The 17,857-nt window shown below is 39.8% G+C and overlaps 1 protein-coding gene across 1 annotated transcript in view; it reads right to left on the minus strand.

Moving 5' to 3' along the window:
- Positions 1 to 17,857, minus strand: part of hcn4 (hyperpolarization activated cyclic nucleotide-gated potassium channel 4) — a gene marked incomplete at both ends in the record, with an annotated part of 70,313 nt that overhangs the window by 29,949 nt on the left and 22,507 nt on the right. The window contains one exon of the mRNA XM_083919412.1: positions 1,890 to 2,051. Coding sequence (XP_083775538.1) covers positions 1,890 to 2,051 — 162 coding nt within the window. The remainder of the gene's footprint in view (positions 1 to 1,889; positions 2,052 to 17,857) is intronic.

The following is a 17,857-nucleotide window of genomic DNA, read 5'->3' on the forward strand; positions in this document are numbered from 1 at the left end:
ACAGGAAAATCAGTTTATCTAGAATATTTCCACCACTTTGCCGTCAAACAGTCCGAGTTTATGTAGGGGGAATTGAAGCTGTTCTATGCTCTGATAAAAGCTACCATACTTCATTGACAAAAACAATAATTTAACCCTCACAGAACACAGGAGTTGCTGGTTTTCTCCTGCCTTAAACAAGGCCTTTAAGGTTTAAATAGCATGTGAGCCAGAGTTTACATTATCGTGCCTGACAGCTCAGCCTTATGTAACTTCAAATAATCCCATTGCAACTTGGCTTAATGTGTATCTGTTGTTTTTCTCCATATTAATCTGATTGACTGAAAGACAAATAGGTTGGTTAAACTGGAGTCACACGGCTGCTTGTTTGAGCCCCAGCACTGACGCTGTGCCTGAGCAGGACCATCTCACCCCTCTGAGTGTGTGACTCCTCATGGACAGGTAAGGGAAATAAACCAAAATTAGTTAATGTGTGAAACATCTCAAGGGACAGTGGTGTGCAACATCTGTTGTTTCCTATGATTAAATATAACAAGTGAGCATGTCAGGGAGGCAGTGAGGCATAACAAACAAAATGCATCATACCTTGAGCGATGTAACTACTCATGTGGCATCTGTTCTGGAATGGAGAGCTAAACATACAGCTGATTTGAAGCGGTTATGTATAACTCAAAGTTGGCTTCCCTGAATTTGTTATCTGGCATGTCTGCAACTTTAACTTTTACATTTCTTGAAAAAAAATGTTTTAACCTGTATTATAAGTATTAAATTATAGTGAAAATAATGTTATGTATTTTTCTACAAAGAGAATTGTGACAGAATGGCTAGGATAATTCGATGGATACCAAACAACTGAATGCAGAAGGATATCAGGTCGGCCGAGTAAGATCTCCTTTAAGTCCCTTCTTAAAACATACTTTTATCGGAGAGCCTTATCGGAGTTTTAATTTTCTTGAACTGTTGTTTATTTCCTTAAAAATATATGTTTTCATATTCTTACCTTTTCCTACACTGAATTAGTTTTAACACACCAAAGTGTTTTTTTCTGTTTTCTTTTAAAAAACCTGATGATTGTATGTCCTTTTTTGCTGCCTCTGTGAAGCAATTGTAATTTGGATTTTAAAGTGCTCTATAAGGTAATTATTATTATTACTATCAATGTTATTATTATATTGATACGCCATCAGTTAGGGAACCACTCTACTCTGCTTGAGGGCTAAAAATATATATGGATTCACTGGTTTGTTGTACTGAAATTAGAAACATTCACTGATGTCAGATCAATCCCAATTGAGGGCCCCACCACAAAACCTGACAATTACTCTATTAACTAATTCCTTTGGAGCTTGTCTCTTTTATAACATGCTAATTCAGCATGAGAGCCATCAGCTGCGGGCGATTCAGAGTCGCACATCAGGTGTGACACGGTCAGCCTCCATAAGCAGATAAAAAAGATAACGATTATGAGTCAGGCTTAAACAGAGACTTTACTCCAGCAGCTGTTTTGACAACACAGCAAAATTAAAGCACAGCATGAGTGTGCACTGGAAACTGTCAATATTCAACCAATATTGAATAAGGGCCATCTATCCTCTTCCTCCGAAAATGAATGTTCCCCGCACAACCTCACTGTCTTCCTTCTTTCGCGATATGGACAGAGGTTGGAAGTTCCAGATACACACAAATAATCAGCAAATTGAATAAATGTGGGCAAATGTAGCAGCTTCATATATTTGATTTAGGGCTTAAAATGACAGATATGCGAGGCAGTCTTTCCCAGGATGCTAAAGGGTTTTAGTGCAGTAATTACTGAAGCTGAGGGATGAGAAAAAACAGCGCATAATCTGATTTCAACAAGTGGGAGGACTCGGTGCAGGAGAAGCACTTACCACCATCTTATTTTTGGACACCCAGCAGTCTGCAGGGAAATCCTGCAGCATGGGCACCAGGAACTGCAGGCAGCCATCCCAGTGACACAGCAGCAGCATCATGCCGATCAGGTTGACTATCCTCACCATGGCACTGGCTAGGTCATAGGTCATGTGGAAAATCTGAGGGGTGATAGAGGGAGGAACCAGAAAATGGGTTACGGTCTGATGGTCAAATCCCTGACATTTTTTCCAGATTACAAAGCATGCACACACGTCCTCAAGGGAGATTTTCCTTCTCCACAAACAGGTCAGTGACTTCTGGGTCTATTCTTTGATCACGTCACACAGGGGGTCCGCGGTTTAGAAATGAAATAACAATGTGCTTAGCCTATAGAAACCATAGCTTCTTACATCACACAAGGATGAGCTGGTGGATGCAGATGTTGCTGTTGTGAGAACGGTCCACTGAGGATGGTCAGCAGACTGGGACCAGAGCTTTATCTCCCCTGCTGCTGAACCGCTCTTATCATCAGCCACTCAGCCAAACATAATAATGGCATAAGGGTAGAGGTGGCTGCGTTCCCTGGGTGAGAGCGTTCAAAGGCTGGGTTTGTTAATCCTAATGATAAATATACTCATAAGACGCTCCAGGACTGTAGATTTTAATGGCCTCAACCATTCAAAGCCCCCTTAATCCCATTGAAGACCACGGTGTGCACTGCTAACCACTCCACTCCTTATTAAAATCCACTAAGCGCCTATTAAGGGCTTGTGATTGAGAGGGGATATTCCATCTTCACTTTGTTTTTCAGCAGTAGGTGATGATGAAGAGGTAGATAAAGACATCAACATATTTGTCACACAGACTTTAATATTAGTCCTTGTTCCTAAATCACTGGGCTTGTTTATATTTCTGTTTCCATCTGTATACATACAAAAGAGTATGCATTTGTGTATTTTTTTTTTTTCTGTGTGCGTGTTAAGAAGGAGGCTGGCAGGGATCAGTGCTGTGTTTGACCGGGACAGTGTGTGTGCTGCTGCACCATCAAATCACATCAATTTAGCTTCGCCAGAGGTGTGCCTGGGAAAATGTGCCCGGGCTAGGAGGGGAGCCAGGCTCTCTCAGAGTGGATGAAGACATCCCCTCTCACGAACTCTCTGTCTGTCCACATAAACACACACACACACACACACACACACACACACACACACACACACACACACACACACACACACACACACACACACACACACACACACACACACACACACACACACACACACACACACACACACACACACACACACACACACACACACACACACACACACACACACACACACACACACACACACACACACATATTGAAACTCAACATGTCTCTCTACTACACTCTTCTTTGGGCTCTTGTTCAAAATGTTTAGCCATAGGCACTTTTACATCACCTAAGCTTAATCATTCTCTCAGCTGCACCTTTTCTTGCCAAATCCCCTAAATGTCTACACTTCTATCCACAGCTGCACAGCAATTTTTGTACCATTGTTTGTCTATTTAATTATCTTCTTCAAGCACAGTGATACATTAGTTATGTTATCTAGTAAGTAATGTTATGCAATGTCAAATTTCCAGCTGGAGCCAGAATGGCATTCCATAACATTACAGTGTTAACTTCACTCTGTGGCAAATGAATAAATCATGAGGTACCCCTTTCCATTTCCCACATTGAGCCTGATATATTTTTCATTTATGAAATCATATTTTCAGAAAGGAACGCTTATAAAACACAGACTGCTTTAAATGTATAAAACTTGTTGAGACATTAAGGACTGACAAAGATATAAAGCATGCAAGCACACCGTGTAGTGTTTACATTTAAGGTTACTATTTTTAAATGAGTCATTTGAGATTCTGGCATAATTACCATTGCACTGTTACATAAACCCTCAGGCACTCTGCAAATGGAAGCTGCATATTTTGTTGAAGGAGAAGAATAAACTGTCTCTTTATGTCAAATGCTACATTATACAGTAGAAGCAGGATATTTAGGTGTAAGTGCCAAAACTGCAGTTCCTTAAATTGCCACTTGAGGCTGGCTAGACCCCCATGTTAAAATACCCAACTTCACTGTAGCCAATCTCCCTGTTCATGACAACTGTACGGGCCAGAAGCTGTTTCAAAATTTGTTTTATTTTTCAGCTTGGAATGATAAAGGACAAAAATTAAAGGGGTGGCTGTGGCTCAGCTTGTAGAGGTGGGTTCAATCCCCAGTTTCTCCAATGAGCAAGACACCGATCCCCAAGTTGCTCCCAATAGGCAGGAATGGCAGCTCTGCCTCCGGGAAATAGTAAGGTGCTTCAAGTATCTGGTAATGTAGATAGGCACAATATAAACACAGCCAATTTAAAGCAACACTCATACATCAAAATTAGCTTGCTTGTTAGTTACCACTAAGTCTTGTGAAAATAACCTTGATGATGTCATAGTGATGTCATCAGGGTTATCTCCCTTTGTGCTTGGAGACGTTTTTTTTATCAGAGCCTGTCTTACTAACTGGGCACTTGGAGTTTGATAAACGTGGGTCAAGCGTGTCCAATGAAAGACGTTGCATTACGGGAAATGCAGGATGATTGATGATAACTTTTGGAGCATGTCAAAACTAAAAGTCCGGATATCTCGGTGCCTGCTGCATAAATATAGACCATTCATTTTAAAATATGTCTCTTGGATATACAGTACAATACTACATGGAGTGATGGAGTACCCCTTTAACAACTACACGCCCACAAACAAACCACCACATACTTTAGGGCGCACTCACACTGTCCTTCTGGCCGGGGCCAAAACCGTTTTTCAGCTAAAGCCTAGTACCTTTAAGCAGTGTGAGTGCACCCGTTCCGCGCATAACTGCGGCCACGGCCCGCTTGAAAGAGGTGGGCTTTAGCGGAGCCGTTTGCACATGTACGAGCACGAGCGTGCGCACGTGTACAAGCACGAGCACGAGCCCTACGGCAGTAGCGTTATGTCCGCCTGTTCGGACATGTAAATAGAAGGACGGACCATGCGCGGACATTTAACAACAACAACAATGGCGGTGAAAGGTTCACGTTGATGTGATGCGGAGGTGGAGTGTTTACTGCAGATTTGGTCGGATGAAAATATTCAAAAACAGTTGACAAGACGCAAAAAAACTCCGAGGTCTGTGGAAAGATTTGTAAACAAAGCCACACACACGCGATCAATGCGTGTGATGTGTTACGGCGTGATGGCGTATGGACAGCAAGAAGCATTGGCCGGCCCTGGCAGTGTGAGTACAAACGGGGCTGGGGCGCGGGGGGAGAGGGAGGGGGGACAAGTACCCTAAAGCCCGGGTCGCGGTACGGAAGGACAGTGTGAGTACGCCCTTAAAGTTTGATAAACCAGAGTCCCCTGCCCCATCTAAAAAGGAGCATCGCACTTGCTCATTTGGAGAAATGACTTTTTATTATTTTCTTCAAACACAGTGATACATTAGTTATGTTATATGAAATGTCAAATTCCAGCTGGAGCCTGAATGGCATTCCATAACATTACAGTGTTAAATTCACTCTGTGGAAAATGAATAAATCATGTCATCAGGTGACTCTTGAAATTACTCTTTTTATGGAGGACAGAATGATCTACTGTCTTTAGTTTGTCATGCACTGTCTCAGTGCATTTTGTGTTTGAACCTGTTAATACATTAAATAATATTGCACTCTACAGTGTCAGTGTATTTCTGAAGCAGGATAAATTATTTTCATCATCTTTTGGCACAGCATGAATACCTCATTACTGTTCAACAGTAATTCCTGCTACAGCCCTACTGTAGATGAGCTCTCAAAAGACCTCTGGCATTTAACCACTGTGTGGAGAATGAAACCTATGAGAACTGTCACGGGTAATGCCATGCAAATCTCCATTTTGTAACCCAAAGTGTGTTGTCAGTGGAGGAAGGTGATTCCCCTATCTCTCTTCACAGCTGTAATCAATTCAAATACACCCATGCCAACCAGAAACAGACTTTCCAGTTACGGAAAAATTGTTCCCAAGATTGGTTCAGTTAGAAGGTTGTTAAAGGATCATTATTCTGAGGCAAGGGAATAAGGTACCTGTATCTATTCTCTCTCTCCTTCTACTGCTCCTCCTAAAATGCACACAAATGTGAATCCACGCACCGTTTGCGTGTTAACAACATGGCGTGCTACATGGAGCATGATGGATTGCTGACCACTTTCTTTTAATTGATAGGGATACAGAGTGAGCCTGGCAGTATTAGCGTCAGCATAAACAAGAGAGCTTTGATTGATGAGGGCATAGAGACATAACACAACAGCTTGTTGTTACTTTCACTACCCTCATTAGGTTTTTCCATATGAGAGGCCATGCTGATATCTGCTTGCCTTTTATTTAATCAAACACATGGGTCAGATCACATAACCTAAAGGGAGTCAACGGCAATGTTTGGGTTTAATAAATGCAACTAATGAAATTGCAGTGTTGTGGTAAAACATTATTTGTGTGGGAAATGCCATTTAAAACACAGTCAATGTTACAAGGAGAGCCAGGCTGGGGCAACATGTAATTTTAGAGTATGATTTAAGTATATGATTGTCATTCTCATGACAATTCTCGTGTATTTCTCATAAGATGTTGCAGCAACTTTTGGGTTGATAGATTTGTTACACAGATATGGTTCAAATTTTTACCAAATCAGAATTGATAAAAAGAAATTACTATATAGCTCCAAAATACCACATCAAGACACCACAACCTTGAGGAACACCACAGACAAATTGATGCAGTGATTTTGAAATATGGCATTTAAAGATTTCTGCAAGACTTACATTTTCAAGCAACTGGATGGCACTTCTGTGCTTGAAGCAGCTCAGAAACAACCTTATTGTTTATATACCTAAGAAAGCCATACGTCATCTGGATGCCCTAGGTCTCTAGTTTACGGTCATATAATTTCATGAGGCTGTGATGTCAAGTTTGAAAAATGGTCCCACTACAATGAAATGGTTACTACAGGATCCACAAGATCTTCATGTATGCATGTAAAGGGGGGACTCATGGGTACCCCTAGAACCATTTTTTTATTCTGATATCTTGAGGTCAGAGGTCAAGGGACCTCTTTTGAAAATGGCGATGCCAGTTTTTCCTTTGCAAAAATTTAGCCTAACTTTTTAGTGTTATTTAGCCCCCTTTCCGACAAGCTAGACATGACATGGTTGGTACGAATGGATGCCTTAAGTTGTCTAGTTTCAATATACTGTAGCTTTAAAAGCATGCTATTACCTTTTAAATACAGGGTGGGGAGGGATCCGAAGGGAGCATCCCTCTCTTAGAACGGCCATTGGAAAGAAAACACTGACAATAAAACTACTACTAGAAATACTACTATTACTAAAATATCTTACCCCGCCGGCCTGTTGTCTACTACTACTTTTACTACTACTACTACTACTACTTCTGCAAAAATATCGATATCCTAATGTCCACAGTTTATGCAAATAAACCACATTGGAACACAAATTGACTTTTACTTAAATACATCAACAGCGTTTCACAGAAAAATAAATAATAAGACTGGTAAATAAAAAACCAATACACCTAACAGGGTTCAAAAATAGGGTTACGTGCTGAAGTCATAAACTAATCTGTAATCCTTGCAAGCCAGCTATCAGGCACACACAGGGTGGTCACCCACCCTGTGTGGGCCTGCAGGCAGCTGCAGAGTCATCTCAAACAGATGGAGTGAGAAGAGCGTGATCCAGGTGAGAGAATAGATGCATATGTCCCATGGTACTAATGGTAGCTGCCCAGACAGATTTGATGTAGCACAATGCAGAGGCATCTGGTGCTTGGTGCTCACGCTGCTAATGATGATGAATGTTTGGGCGTGCTGGCGACCTGACACATAAGAGAAATCACAATTCTTCTCTCATATTATTTTTTTTCAATAAACCCAGTAGAGCTCTGAGATCTACTGACTCAGGTCAGATAGTGGAGGACAGAGTTCAAACTCGACATGGTGAGGCAGCATTTAGCTGTTATGCTGCACACAACTGGAACAAACTACCAGCAGATCTGAAATCAGCCCCTGTGAGCACTGAGCTGCCTCTGTATGAAATGTGCTATATAAATAAAGATGCCTTGCCTTGCCTTTTCTGAAGCCATTTAGCTGACTAAACCTCAACACCTGCTTACCTCAAATCTCCACTCGAACCCCATTTGCTTCTGATTTTCACTGCTACTATATACACCAAATGATGTCCTTTATAATTGTTGGGTTTACAACACTTTAATTGGTTAGGCCCAGATGCTAAACTGCATTTTGTTGTCTCAGTACCTATACTCTGGGTTTGGTGCACTAAAAATAACGTTGAATTTTATCTACTCTAATCTTTTGTTAGTGCAGTCCAAAAATAAGCAACAGGAGAATGGATTGGAAAGCATGATCCAAGGCTTATACATACAAACATACACACACACACGCGCACACACACACACACACTATATACTGTATATATATATATATATATATGCATTGCATATACATTCATGGATACCCTTGTCATTTTAATGTAATCTGTTTTGCCTCTAGAAATATTACTTATTAAATTGATCTAAATACTGCCACATGCTGCATCATCCTGTTTTTCCAGCGAGACATGATTTCACTGTGATGAGTAACACAGTTTATCAGCTAAATCAATCCATGTATGTCTCAGTGTTAATTTTAATCATCTCACATGATGGTAGATTCTGAGAGCAGGCTGTGGGCAGGGTTAGATTTCTCACTATAAATTCCCCATCCAAAATGTCATGCTCATGCACGCTGTCATGGTGGATGAAGCACATGTGGAGAATGAGAAGTAGGCCTGGGAGTGGACCACTGGGAACACCCTTCCATCATCTGTCTAAACAGGCCTGGAGGTTTTGGATCACAAAAAACACTCTCACTCCGCTCGCTACCAAGATGCGCCATTTGGTTTGTGCAGGATTACACATTTTTTGTGAAATACTTTTTTAAGCAAAACCACTGTGGGTATTGATATCACACAAGGCTCATTCAGAATGTTGAGGACCTGTCACTGTTGCTGGCAAGCCTCATTGTGTGCTCAATAATAGCCCATTAAATCTATTCTTCCTGCTTTTCTTATCTCTGCAAGAGCAGTCCTTGGCCAAGGCAATGGGTCAGTGAGTGGGTGGCTGATTAGTTGATTTACCTTATTTAAATATTTTTGTATAGATTTACTGGGTGGAAACAAAAGGCTCCTAACTTCTTCTCTGCACCCACAGGGCAGCCACATGGCTGACTTCTTTTAAAACCCCTGAGCACTAACGTATCGTTTGTTTCTCCCTGACTGCAGCACACAGCCACTTGAAAAATGTCAAAATGTCAATATTAGGGACAGATGTTCTGCGACCTTGTGGCTTCTTACACTTAAAAAATGTACTCCTTAAGATTTTCATCTATTACATTGTCTTTTAAGTTACTACCTATCAAAGAGTGACTTAAAACCATGGTGACTGATCATATGACCGACTAATGAAAGCACTTCTACTTGCCTTTTTGCACAGTATTACAATATCCGTGTCTGTGGCAACATTCGCAGGCTATATGTAAATAAGATGTCATGTTAGTGACGCTGCTGACAGCGGTTGGTCTGTTGGCCAAACTTGTCACAAACGGTAGTGCTGCGTTCACGTGTAATTGGGAACTTTCAACTTGAGTCAGGCTTGTAGTAAGGGCAGAAGTGTAATAGGAACATGTGTGTGTGTGTGTATGGATTTAAGAGGGTAACATATAGGGGCTGGAACGGAAGTGTGAACAGTGTGTTTCAAAAGTTTACAAAAGAGCAAAAAAAACAAAATACATTCAACACACATAGTGACCATGAACGTGATAAGATGGAGGGCTCTGAAAGAACAGACTCACCTGCAATTACATTTTACTGGCAAAGAGGCCGCTGGAAACAAATTATTCTCATTTATCTCAGTACAACTTTAAGTAATTTAACTTCACACCTTACCATAAAATAACTTCTATGTCTTTTAACTGGCCTGCCCCTAAAGTAAAGTAAAGGCCTCAGCTCTTGTCTTATAAATTCATCTCCATCAACGCTAAAAGCAGCGTTTACTGGGTTGGCCAGTCGAGACGGTTATGTTGTAGACATCAGGCACGATGGGAGGAAGCCCTCAGAGCTTAGTCATTAGTGCACTGCCTTGAATCTGATTTAACAGGATGACTAATCTCATACAAGTCACTGGTTCGTCAACAGGAGACGACTCCAATGAGGAGAATATCCGGTCACAGTTTTATTTTTATCCCGATGAAAAGTGACAAAAGGAAGCTGACAAGAGGGAGACAGGGGAGACGCGTGTGTGTGTGTGTGTGTTTAAATTACTGTATAACAGCATTATCATTGCCTTCACCACCAAAACCTCTTTGACATTCTGTCAACATGGCGGTTGTAAAAAAAACAACAAAAAAAAAGAAAAAAAAGTCACTTGCTGAGACGTAGCTTTGTATTGAATTTCAGATTTTGATAAAATCAAACTGTGAGGATGAAAATAGGTTGAACAGACACACACAAGTCTTTTACTGTTTGGATAACATAAATGTTACATCCCAAACTTCTGAGTGAGTCAAGACGAACTGTTGTTATCAGCAGCATGGGCAGGCCAACAGGAGTAATATAGTTTTCTGTCTGATCCATGGATGTTAATAAACAAAACAACGTGTTTGGTTGATGTCTCTATATACTGTGCGAAAGCTTAAAAAAATCGATAAGTCTTCTGTGTAATAATCGCGTTCTGTGTGACAGTACTCAAGAGAAAAACACCAGATCAAAAAACTATATTTACGTGCAAATTAATCGCCCGGATTCCAGAGCACGCCTTCGATGTTTCTTACCTTTTGTGTCAAATTAAAAGCACTTGCAGAGTTGGTAATTGCAACATGACTTTTCATTAAATTCTAAACGGTGGCCAACAAAATGTCGTTAGCAAAAAACCCTACAATAAAACTGTAAAATAATAACAGCTATTTTATACTAGATGTAATATAAATAATTTAAAATAATCTAAATTAACTGGAGACACATTATACTACTCAAGATTGTACAATATGTAAATTATACAATACCAATATAATTAAATCCAATGGCAGAAGAGGTACACAGATATTTTACTTAAGTAAAAGTATCAATAACACAGTGTAGTTGTACTCTTAGACAAGTAAAAGTCCTGCATTACAAATTTTACGTGAGTAAAAGTACACAGCAGTAAAAGAATCAGCACCAAAATTTCCTTAAAGTACCAAAAGCAGAAGTACTGATTGGGCAAAATGGCTAATTTTAGGATTACATTATTGTATAATAATTGTTGATGCAATTATGTATGTATCATTTCAACATTGCAGCTGGCAAGGTAGATCTAATTGTAACTTTAACTTTATGACAGGTAGTTTAATCTATAATAATAACAATACATAATGAACCATAATTTGTTGATTATATTTTGTATTAATAATCTGAATCTGCAAAGTAACTATTTTTGAAAGCTTTAAAATAAATGTAGTGCAGTAAATGTACTTATTTTTTTAAGGGTAGTAATTTTCACATTTCAAAAAATCACGTCAAAAATCATGCTGAAGCACGGCTCGGATCAGCTGAGCCAAGTGTGAGTGCGCCCTCAGCCTCTGTATATGGGCGCGCCTGCTCTAACCACAGAGCACCAGGCAACCCGCGCCTTCAGTACATTAACAGTATTTGAGTCCTTTGTCCTTTTTCTGAATTCCTAAAAATCTCTATTCACCACAAAGAGTACATGAGAAAAGATTATAATTTTAAAATGTGTTCCCAACAGTAACACTCTGGGAGGCATTAAACCATGCAGTACAGTTCACTGAGCCGTATTCAGCACTTCCCGGAAGACGTGTCCTCTGAGTGACTTCTTGAGGAGGAAATTAAACTCAAACAATAACACTCCAAATGAATTTGTGCAGGACTATTTATAGCTTTCAGATACTTGAATTTCAGAAATATGAGTAAAATAAATCAGCTTCGGTCCCCAGCCTCTGCCATGTCAGAGAGGTGCATCTCATCTCTGCACCATATTCATGGCATTTTTCCATACAATGGTCTGGTTCGGCCCAGCCCAGCACAGCAGGGGATTTGCATTCCCATTACAACTGGGCTTTCCGTTTCACAGTGTGTCTTCAGTGGTGTGGCTTTGGCTCATAGTAGCTCTGTGTATTTTGGCCATCTTCTCTCTTATAGTAGTTTATATTTTTAGTTTCATGTCAGCTGGGATCGGCTCCAGCACCCCCCGCGACCCCGACCCCGGGATAAGTGGTTGAAGATGAATGAATGAATGAAAATGTACCTGAATTCACAAACTTCACAGACCCCACCTGTTGAGAAGTGTAAATAGCCTATATTTTCAGTTTATTATTAAACTATGGCGGCTGCCTCTCCGGATCATAATAGCAAGTCGTGCTGCTGTCAATTTGAAATCAAATAGTAGAAGAGTTCCGTTCGTTATAACCTTAGCTCTTTTCTCCGATAAAATATGATTACAAATAGGCTCGAAATGAAAAAAACAAAAAACTATAACCTATTAATGACTCATTTCAATGTACTCATTTGGATACCCTTTTCTGCAGTATTGAAGCGTGCAGCTAAGAGGGAATTATTTTCATTGGATTTTTTTAAGTTGTCCGACTTAGACAGATTTTACCGGTAAAAAAAACAGTTATTACCTGAAAATGGTAAACCCAAATGTAGAGTCAACTGTTGACCTTTTGTCTACCCCTGGTCCCCACCGCCACACACTAAAAACAGAAAAGGGCGGAATGCGTATGGGGGTACAGTATAAAAGTGTGACCACAGAATTACTGCGTATTTCTAATTTTTCTCCCAAGCTTACAGTTTTTCTCAATTGCTAAAACACTTAACCCTGTTGTCTGAACCAATTTCTCTGTTGCCTGAACACACTGATTGAATCAATCACTCTTTTGGCAAAACCATGAGCACTTTTCACCTATTTAGACACAACTTACCAACACATTTTCATTGTGATTCACATGTGCTGCATAATGGTAAGCACAGGTGGCAAAAGTCAAACACAATTAAAGCACGGTTGTCACTACTTGAACACAACAACTCAAAATTGATAACACTTGTGGCTAATGATGTGAGGGAATATATAAAGTCAGTTCAGAGAGCACTGATTTGAGAGGCACTACAATAGATAGAAATCTAAGAGGAAGAGTTTGTGTGAGAGGAGGTCGAGGTGGTCAAGGTGGTCAAGGTGGTCAAGGTGATCAGCGAAGACAAAGAACAGTAATATCTGATGAAATCAGAGCTACTGTGATTGACCATGTTCTTGTCCATGGTATGAGGATGAGGGAGGCCGGACAAAGTGTACAACCAAACATCGCTAGATTCACTGTGTCCACCATAATCCGAAGATTTAGAGAAGAGAATAGGTAATTATCTTTTTTGACATTATAGTAAAGTATGTACATGTTGAGAGCAAATTACTGTATGACATATTACAGTATATACTGTACCACAGTATACTGTAAGTAAATATATGTTTCAGTACATCACTGTGCCAATGTACTGTAGTATTGTAATGGAGGGTTAGTCTAACTGTCTGTAGGCCTAGTATTCCATGTGTATTTTTTGTAACTGCACGTTCTCTTTTTGTAGAATTGAAAGACTGTCACATAAGGGTGTGAGGACAGGTATGCTCTCCCCTAATTGTTGATATGGTCCGTGAGGACAATGCCGAACTGTACACAAGTGGCAAATGCATACGGTTTCTGTTTGTTTTGAACAAATAATATGTGTACTGTAAATGCAAAAGATCTTTGTTTTTTGTACTGTACAAGTGCTAAATGTTACAGTAATGCACAAGATTTCTGTTTTTTGTCTTTGTGTAAAGTGCTAAATGCAAGTTTTTTTGTTTTGCAACATGCATTCAGCTTCATGTCCTGAGCGTTGTGTTTTCTATTTTTCTATGTAGTGTTTAGTGGCTGCTCAGTAGTGTTTTTAATTTTGATTGACTTGGGGCATGATTTGACAACAAAGTTCAGTTTTGGGCACAGATTGAACTGTTTTGAGGTGAAAATTTGGTTTTGCAAGAAGAGTCTGAGGTTTTGTGAACGTAGCTTGAAAATTGGGGTTTGTGTTTACAGTTTAGAGAAAGGTAGAGAAGCTTTCAAGAAATGTGCCTTAGCAATCGAGAAAAACTGTAAAGTACAGTATGTAAATGTTGAGAGCAAATTACTGTATGACATATTACAGTATATACTGTACCACAGTATACTGTAAGTAAATATATGTTTCAGTACATCACTGTGCCAATGTACTGTAGTATTGTAATGGAGGGTTAGTCTAACTGTCTGTAGGCCTAGTTTTCCATGTATATTTTTTGTAACTGCATGTTCTCTTTTTGTAGAATTGAAAGACTGTCACATAAGGGTGTGAGGACAGGTATGTTCTCCCCACACCAAGAGACCCTAATTCTTGATATGGTCCGTGAGGACAATGCCGAACTGTACACAAGTGGCAAATGCATACGGTTTCTGTTTGTTTTGTACAAATGCTATGTGTACTGTAAATGCAAAAGACCTTTGTTTTTTGTACTGTACAAGTGCTACATGTTACAGTAATGCACAAGATTTCTGTTTTTTGTCTTTGTGTAAAGTGCTAAATGCAAGTTTTTTTGTTTTGCAGCAAGCATTCAGCTTCATGTCCTGAGCGTTGTGTTTTCTATTTTTCTATGTAGTGTTTAGTGGCTGCTCAGTAGTGTTTTTAATTTTGATTGACTTGGGGCACGATTTGACAACAAAGTTCAGTTTTGGGCACAGATTGAACTGTTTTGAGGTGAAAGTTTGAGTCTGAGGTTTTGTGAATGTAGCTTGAAAATTGGGGTTTGTGTTCAAAGTTTAGAGAAAAGGAGAGAAGCTTTCAAGAAATGTGTCTTAGCAATCGAGAAAAACTGTAATATGGCGATGAATAGACCAATGTTAGGTCGGTGTAAAGTGTTACCAAAATATTCGAAATGGCGATGAGATACATACACATTGTCTGAAGTGTAGCTGTCAATAGGAAAAGTCAAAAAGTCAGTCAGGTGGTGAGATCTTAGCGACAAGTTATTCTGCACTGACAGATGACATTTCTGTGAGGTTGCATCTGGAGTTCTCTGGCACTGAGGCAAAGCTGGCCTTTCACTCTGTCTGCCTAACTAGCATTCATCAGCAAACCTCACACACACACATGCACACACACACACCACCCACACATGCATATAACTTGTAAATGGCAGCTGGCTCCATGCATGTAATGTCACCTCTCTGTGTGATTGTTTCTGTGGTTTGTAGATGCTGCAGTCATCATTGTCCTGCAAAGTCCTTGCACGTTTTTTTAACGACATTAATATGATTGATTGCTCTTTGTTTTGTTCTCATCTAAATGTCTTTCTTTCCTTCTAAAACAGAGGACTAATCTGGAGTGGTGGTCGATTACATCCAAATAACCTGAGTCTGTAAGCTAGTTCAGCAGGATAAACTGCTTTTTTAGTCTCTCGTTTTTCCTTCCATTTAGTTCCTTCTATCATTTCCTCCTTTCTACTTCCCTTCCTTTGTTGCCTCCTTGCGCAGGCTAAACATGTGACGGCTCACTGTCCGTGTGTTCACCCTATTCAAATAAAGGCTGGCCTCAACTGCATGCATCCCTGCCTTCATTTTGGGTTCAGTGGTGCACCAGCAGGAATGCATGGAGGCCCAAGGTGGCACAGGGATTCTCCCCCAGTGATTCATTTGAACTTTTCCTCTCTTTGAAATGACATCACAGAGGCTTTGCATGATTAATGTCGCCACACTTTTCTACACTGTTTTCTACACACAGTGCCATCTGGATATTTTAAAATCAGGACTTTTAATAATGCCTGTGGGCAAGTCTGGGGATATTGCAGTGTGATCAGCTTGCTATCCAACCTTTCCAATCGTCCATGTACTGTAATGTCATTCACCCCGTTAAGCACACCCACTGACTGACTGAGTGGCACTGCATTTTGACAACCGTGTGCAAACACATTAATTAACAGATATCAGTAGAGTGTTGTCAGTCAGTGCGTTTACATGCAGAGCAGTAACCCAGAAATGGTCTTTCCCCGTTTAAGGGAATAATCGTATTATTGAGATTCCCCGCAGATACATGAAAAGGGTTGAATGAGAAAATTATGATAGTAACTCGACCTCCGGTACAGTAGGTGGCTTGCCGCTATTCTACAGCTTGTAATACAGCTTTTTAATACAAAAAACTTTCTTATTAGTAGTAATGTTACTTGCCATGGCGACGTCCTCACTCGGCTTAAAGGTAATGCGGTAACGAGGTGTTGTTGTTGTGCCGTTGCTTCGTGATCTATTCTATTTCCGGGTCACAAACCAATGCCACGGAGACGGGAGGGGCAGGTATAATACACAGAGCATGCACAGGCGCTTAAATCGATGATAATCCACGAACACTGTTTACGAATAGTAGGGGTACTGAGGGTATGAGAACTCAGATTATACCTGGGGTACGGTGTTTACAAGCCGTTTGAGAAACCAGAGTATTGCCTTACCCCGAATATAATCAGATTTTAAACTGCATGTAAACGCATGAGTATGTGAATGTGAAATCAAGACAAAAGTATTTCACACTAAAAGAAAAGTACCATGTTCTATTCATGTGACCTTGAGCAACCCACTGTGCACTCTACAATTCAAAGCACAACACAAAGGAGCAAGGGATCTAATTGCTGAAAATGTTCATTGTTCCATGATCATTTTAAAGACTAACCAAAACAATGTTCTTGTGTGCATTTCATAAATAGAGTCAAAAGACTCCAGTTATTGGTGCCACAAAGACAAACAAAAAGCCTGACTCACATTGAAGCAAAACCAAAATTAATACATTTTATATGCATTGCCCCAGATCAGGACTGTTCTATGTGCTTTTATACTTTTTCTGTAAATGTTACAGTCTGTTCCAAATGTTTTATAGCAATAACACATATTATTTCCCATTCAATTCTATAACTATCGAAACTGTGATTGAATTAAAAATTAGTGATCGGATGAAATGTATATGGGTACAAAAGTTGATACTGGGTAATAAATGAGATGTATGGGCTGTATTGAGTGCAGAATCCATCTGTTAAATGGCCTCTGGGCCTGGAGGTGCACAAACTGACTAGAAACTGAAAATGTTGCTTGGATTCCTGACATCATTAACAACAACAGTGTGAACTGAACCAAAGTAAAATATACAACCTGTATTATGACAATGCATCCTGCTTGTGCCAAAGAACTCATCAAGACACTAAACCCTGAACTACAGCCTTCAGCCTGCAGTGCCCATTGCCTGTCGGCTTTAATTTCTTTTAGAGAGAATGCGTTGAATGACATACAGCAGTTTATTAGGAAGCACTGAGCCTCCAAAAAATGGTCCTGCTCATGGGTTTAATATGTTAAATTATCCAACCTAGCAGCCCTGACTGTCCCATATCATCCTCTAGTGGAATGTGTTCTCGTTACTTCACGCTGAGAAACTGATGCTTCATTGGCACCTTTTACCTCTAAGACTAAACAACAACATCCATCCAGTAAGAGCAATGGGAATTTTTCTAATTATTGCTGCAATTACACTGGAGATCAAAATTAGAGAACAAATTATAAATACTTGATTGATTCGGAAATACTATTTGTCATTGGTAAGAATTTGATAGAATATCCACTTTGGTTGTATCACTGCTGTAGTAGCAGTTTTAAATAAAGACAATCCAACAAAAAACTTTGTCAAAAAAACAGTGAGCAATAATAGAGAACATTGTGTCAGAAGAGAAGATTTTAACAATGTTTTCTTAGGGCTATAGGATTAAAAAATGAATAGGAAACGTAGAG

This window comes from Echiichthys vipera (assembly GCF_963691815.1).
Source record: "Echiichthys vipera genome assembly, chromosome: 1".
Classification (NCBI taxonomy): Eukaryota; Metazoa; Chordata; class Actinopteri; order Perciformes; family Trachinidae; genus Echiichthys; species Echiichthys vipera.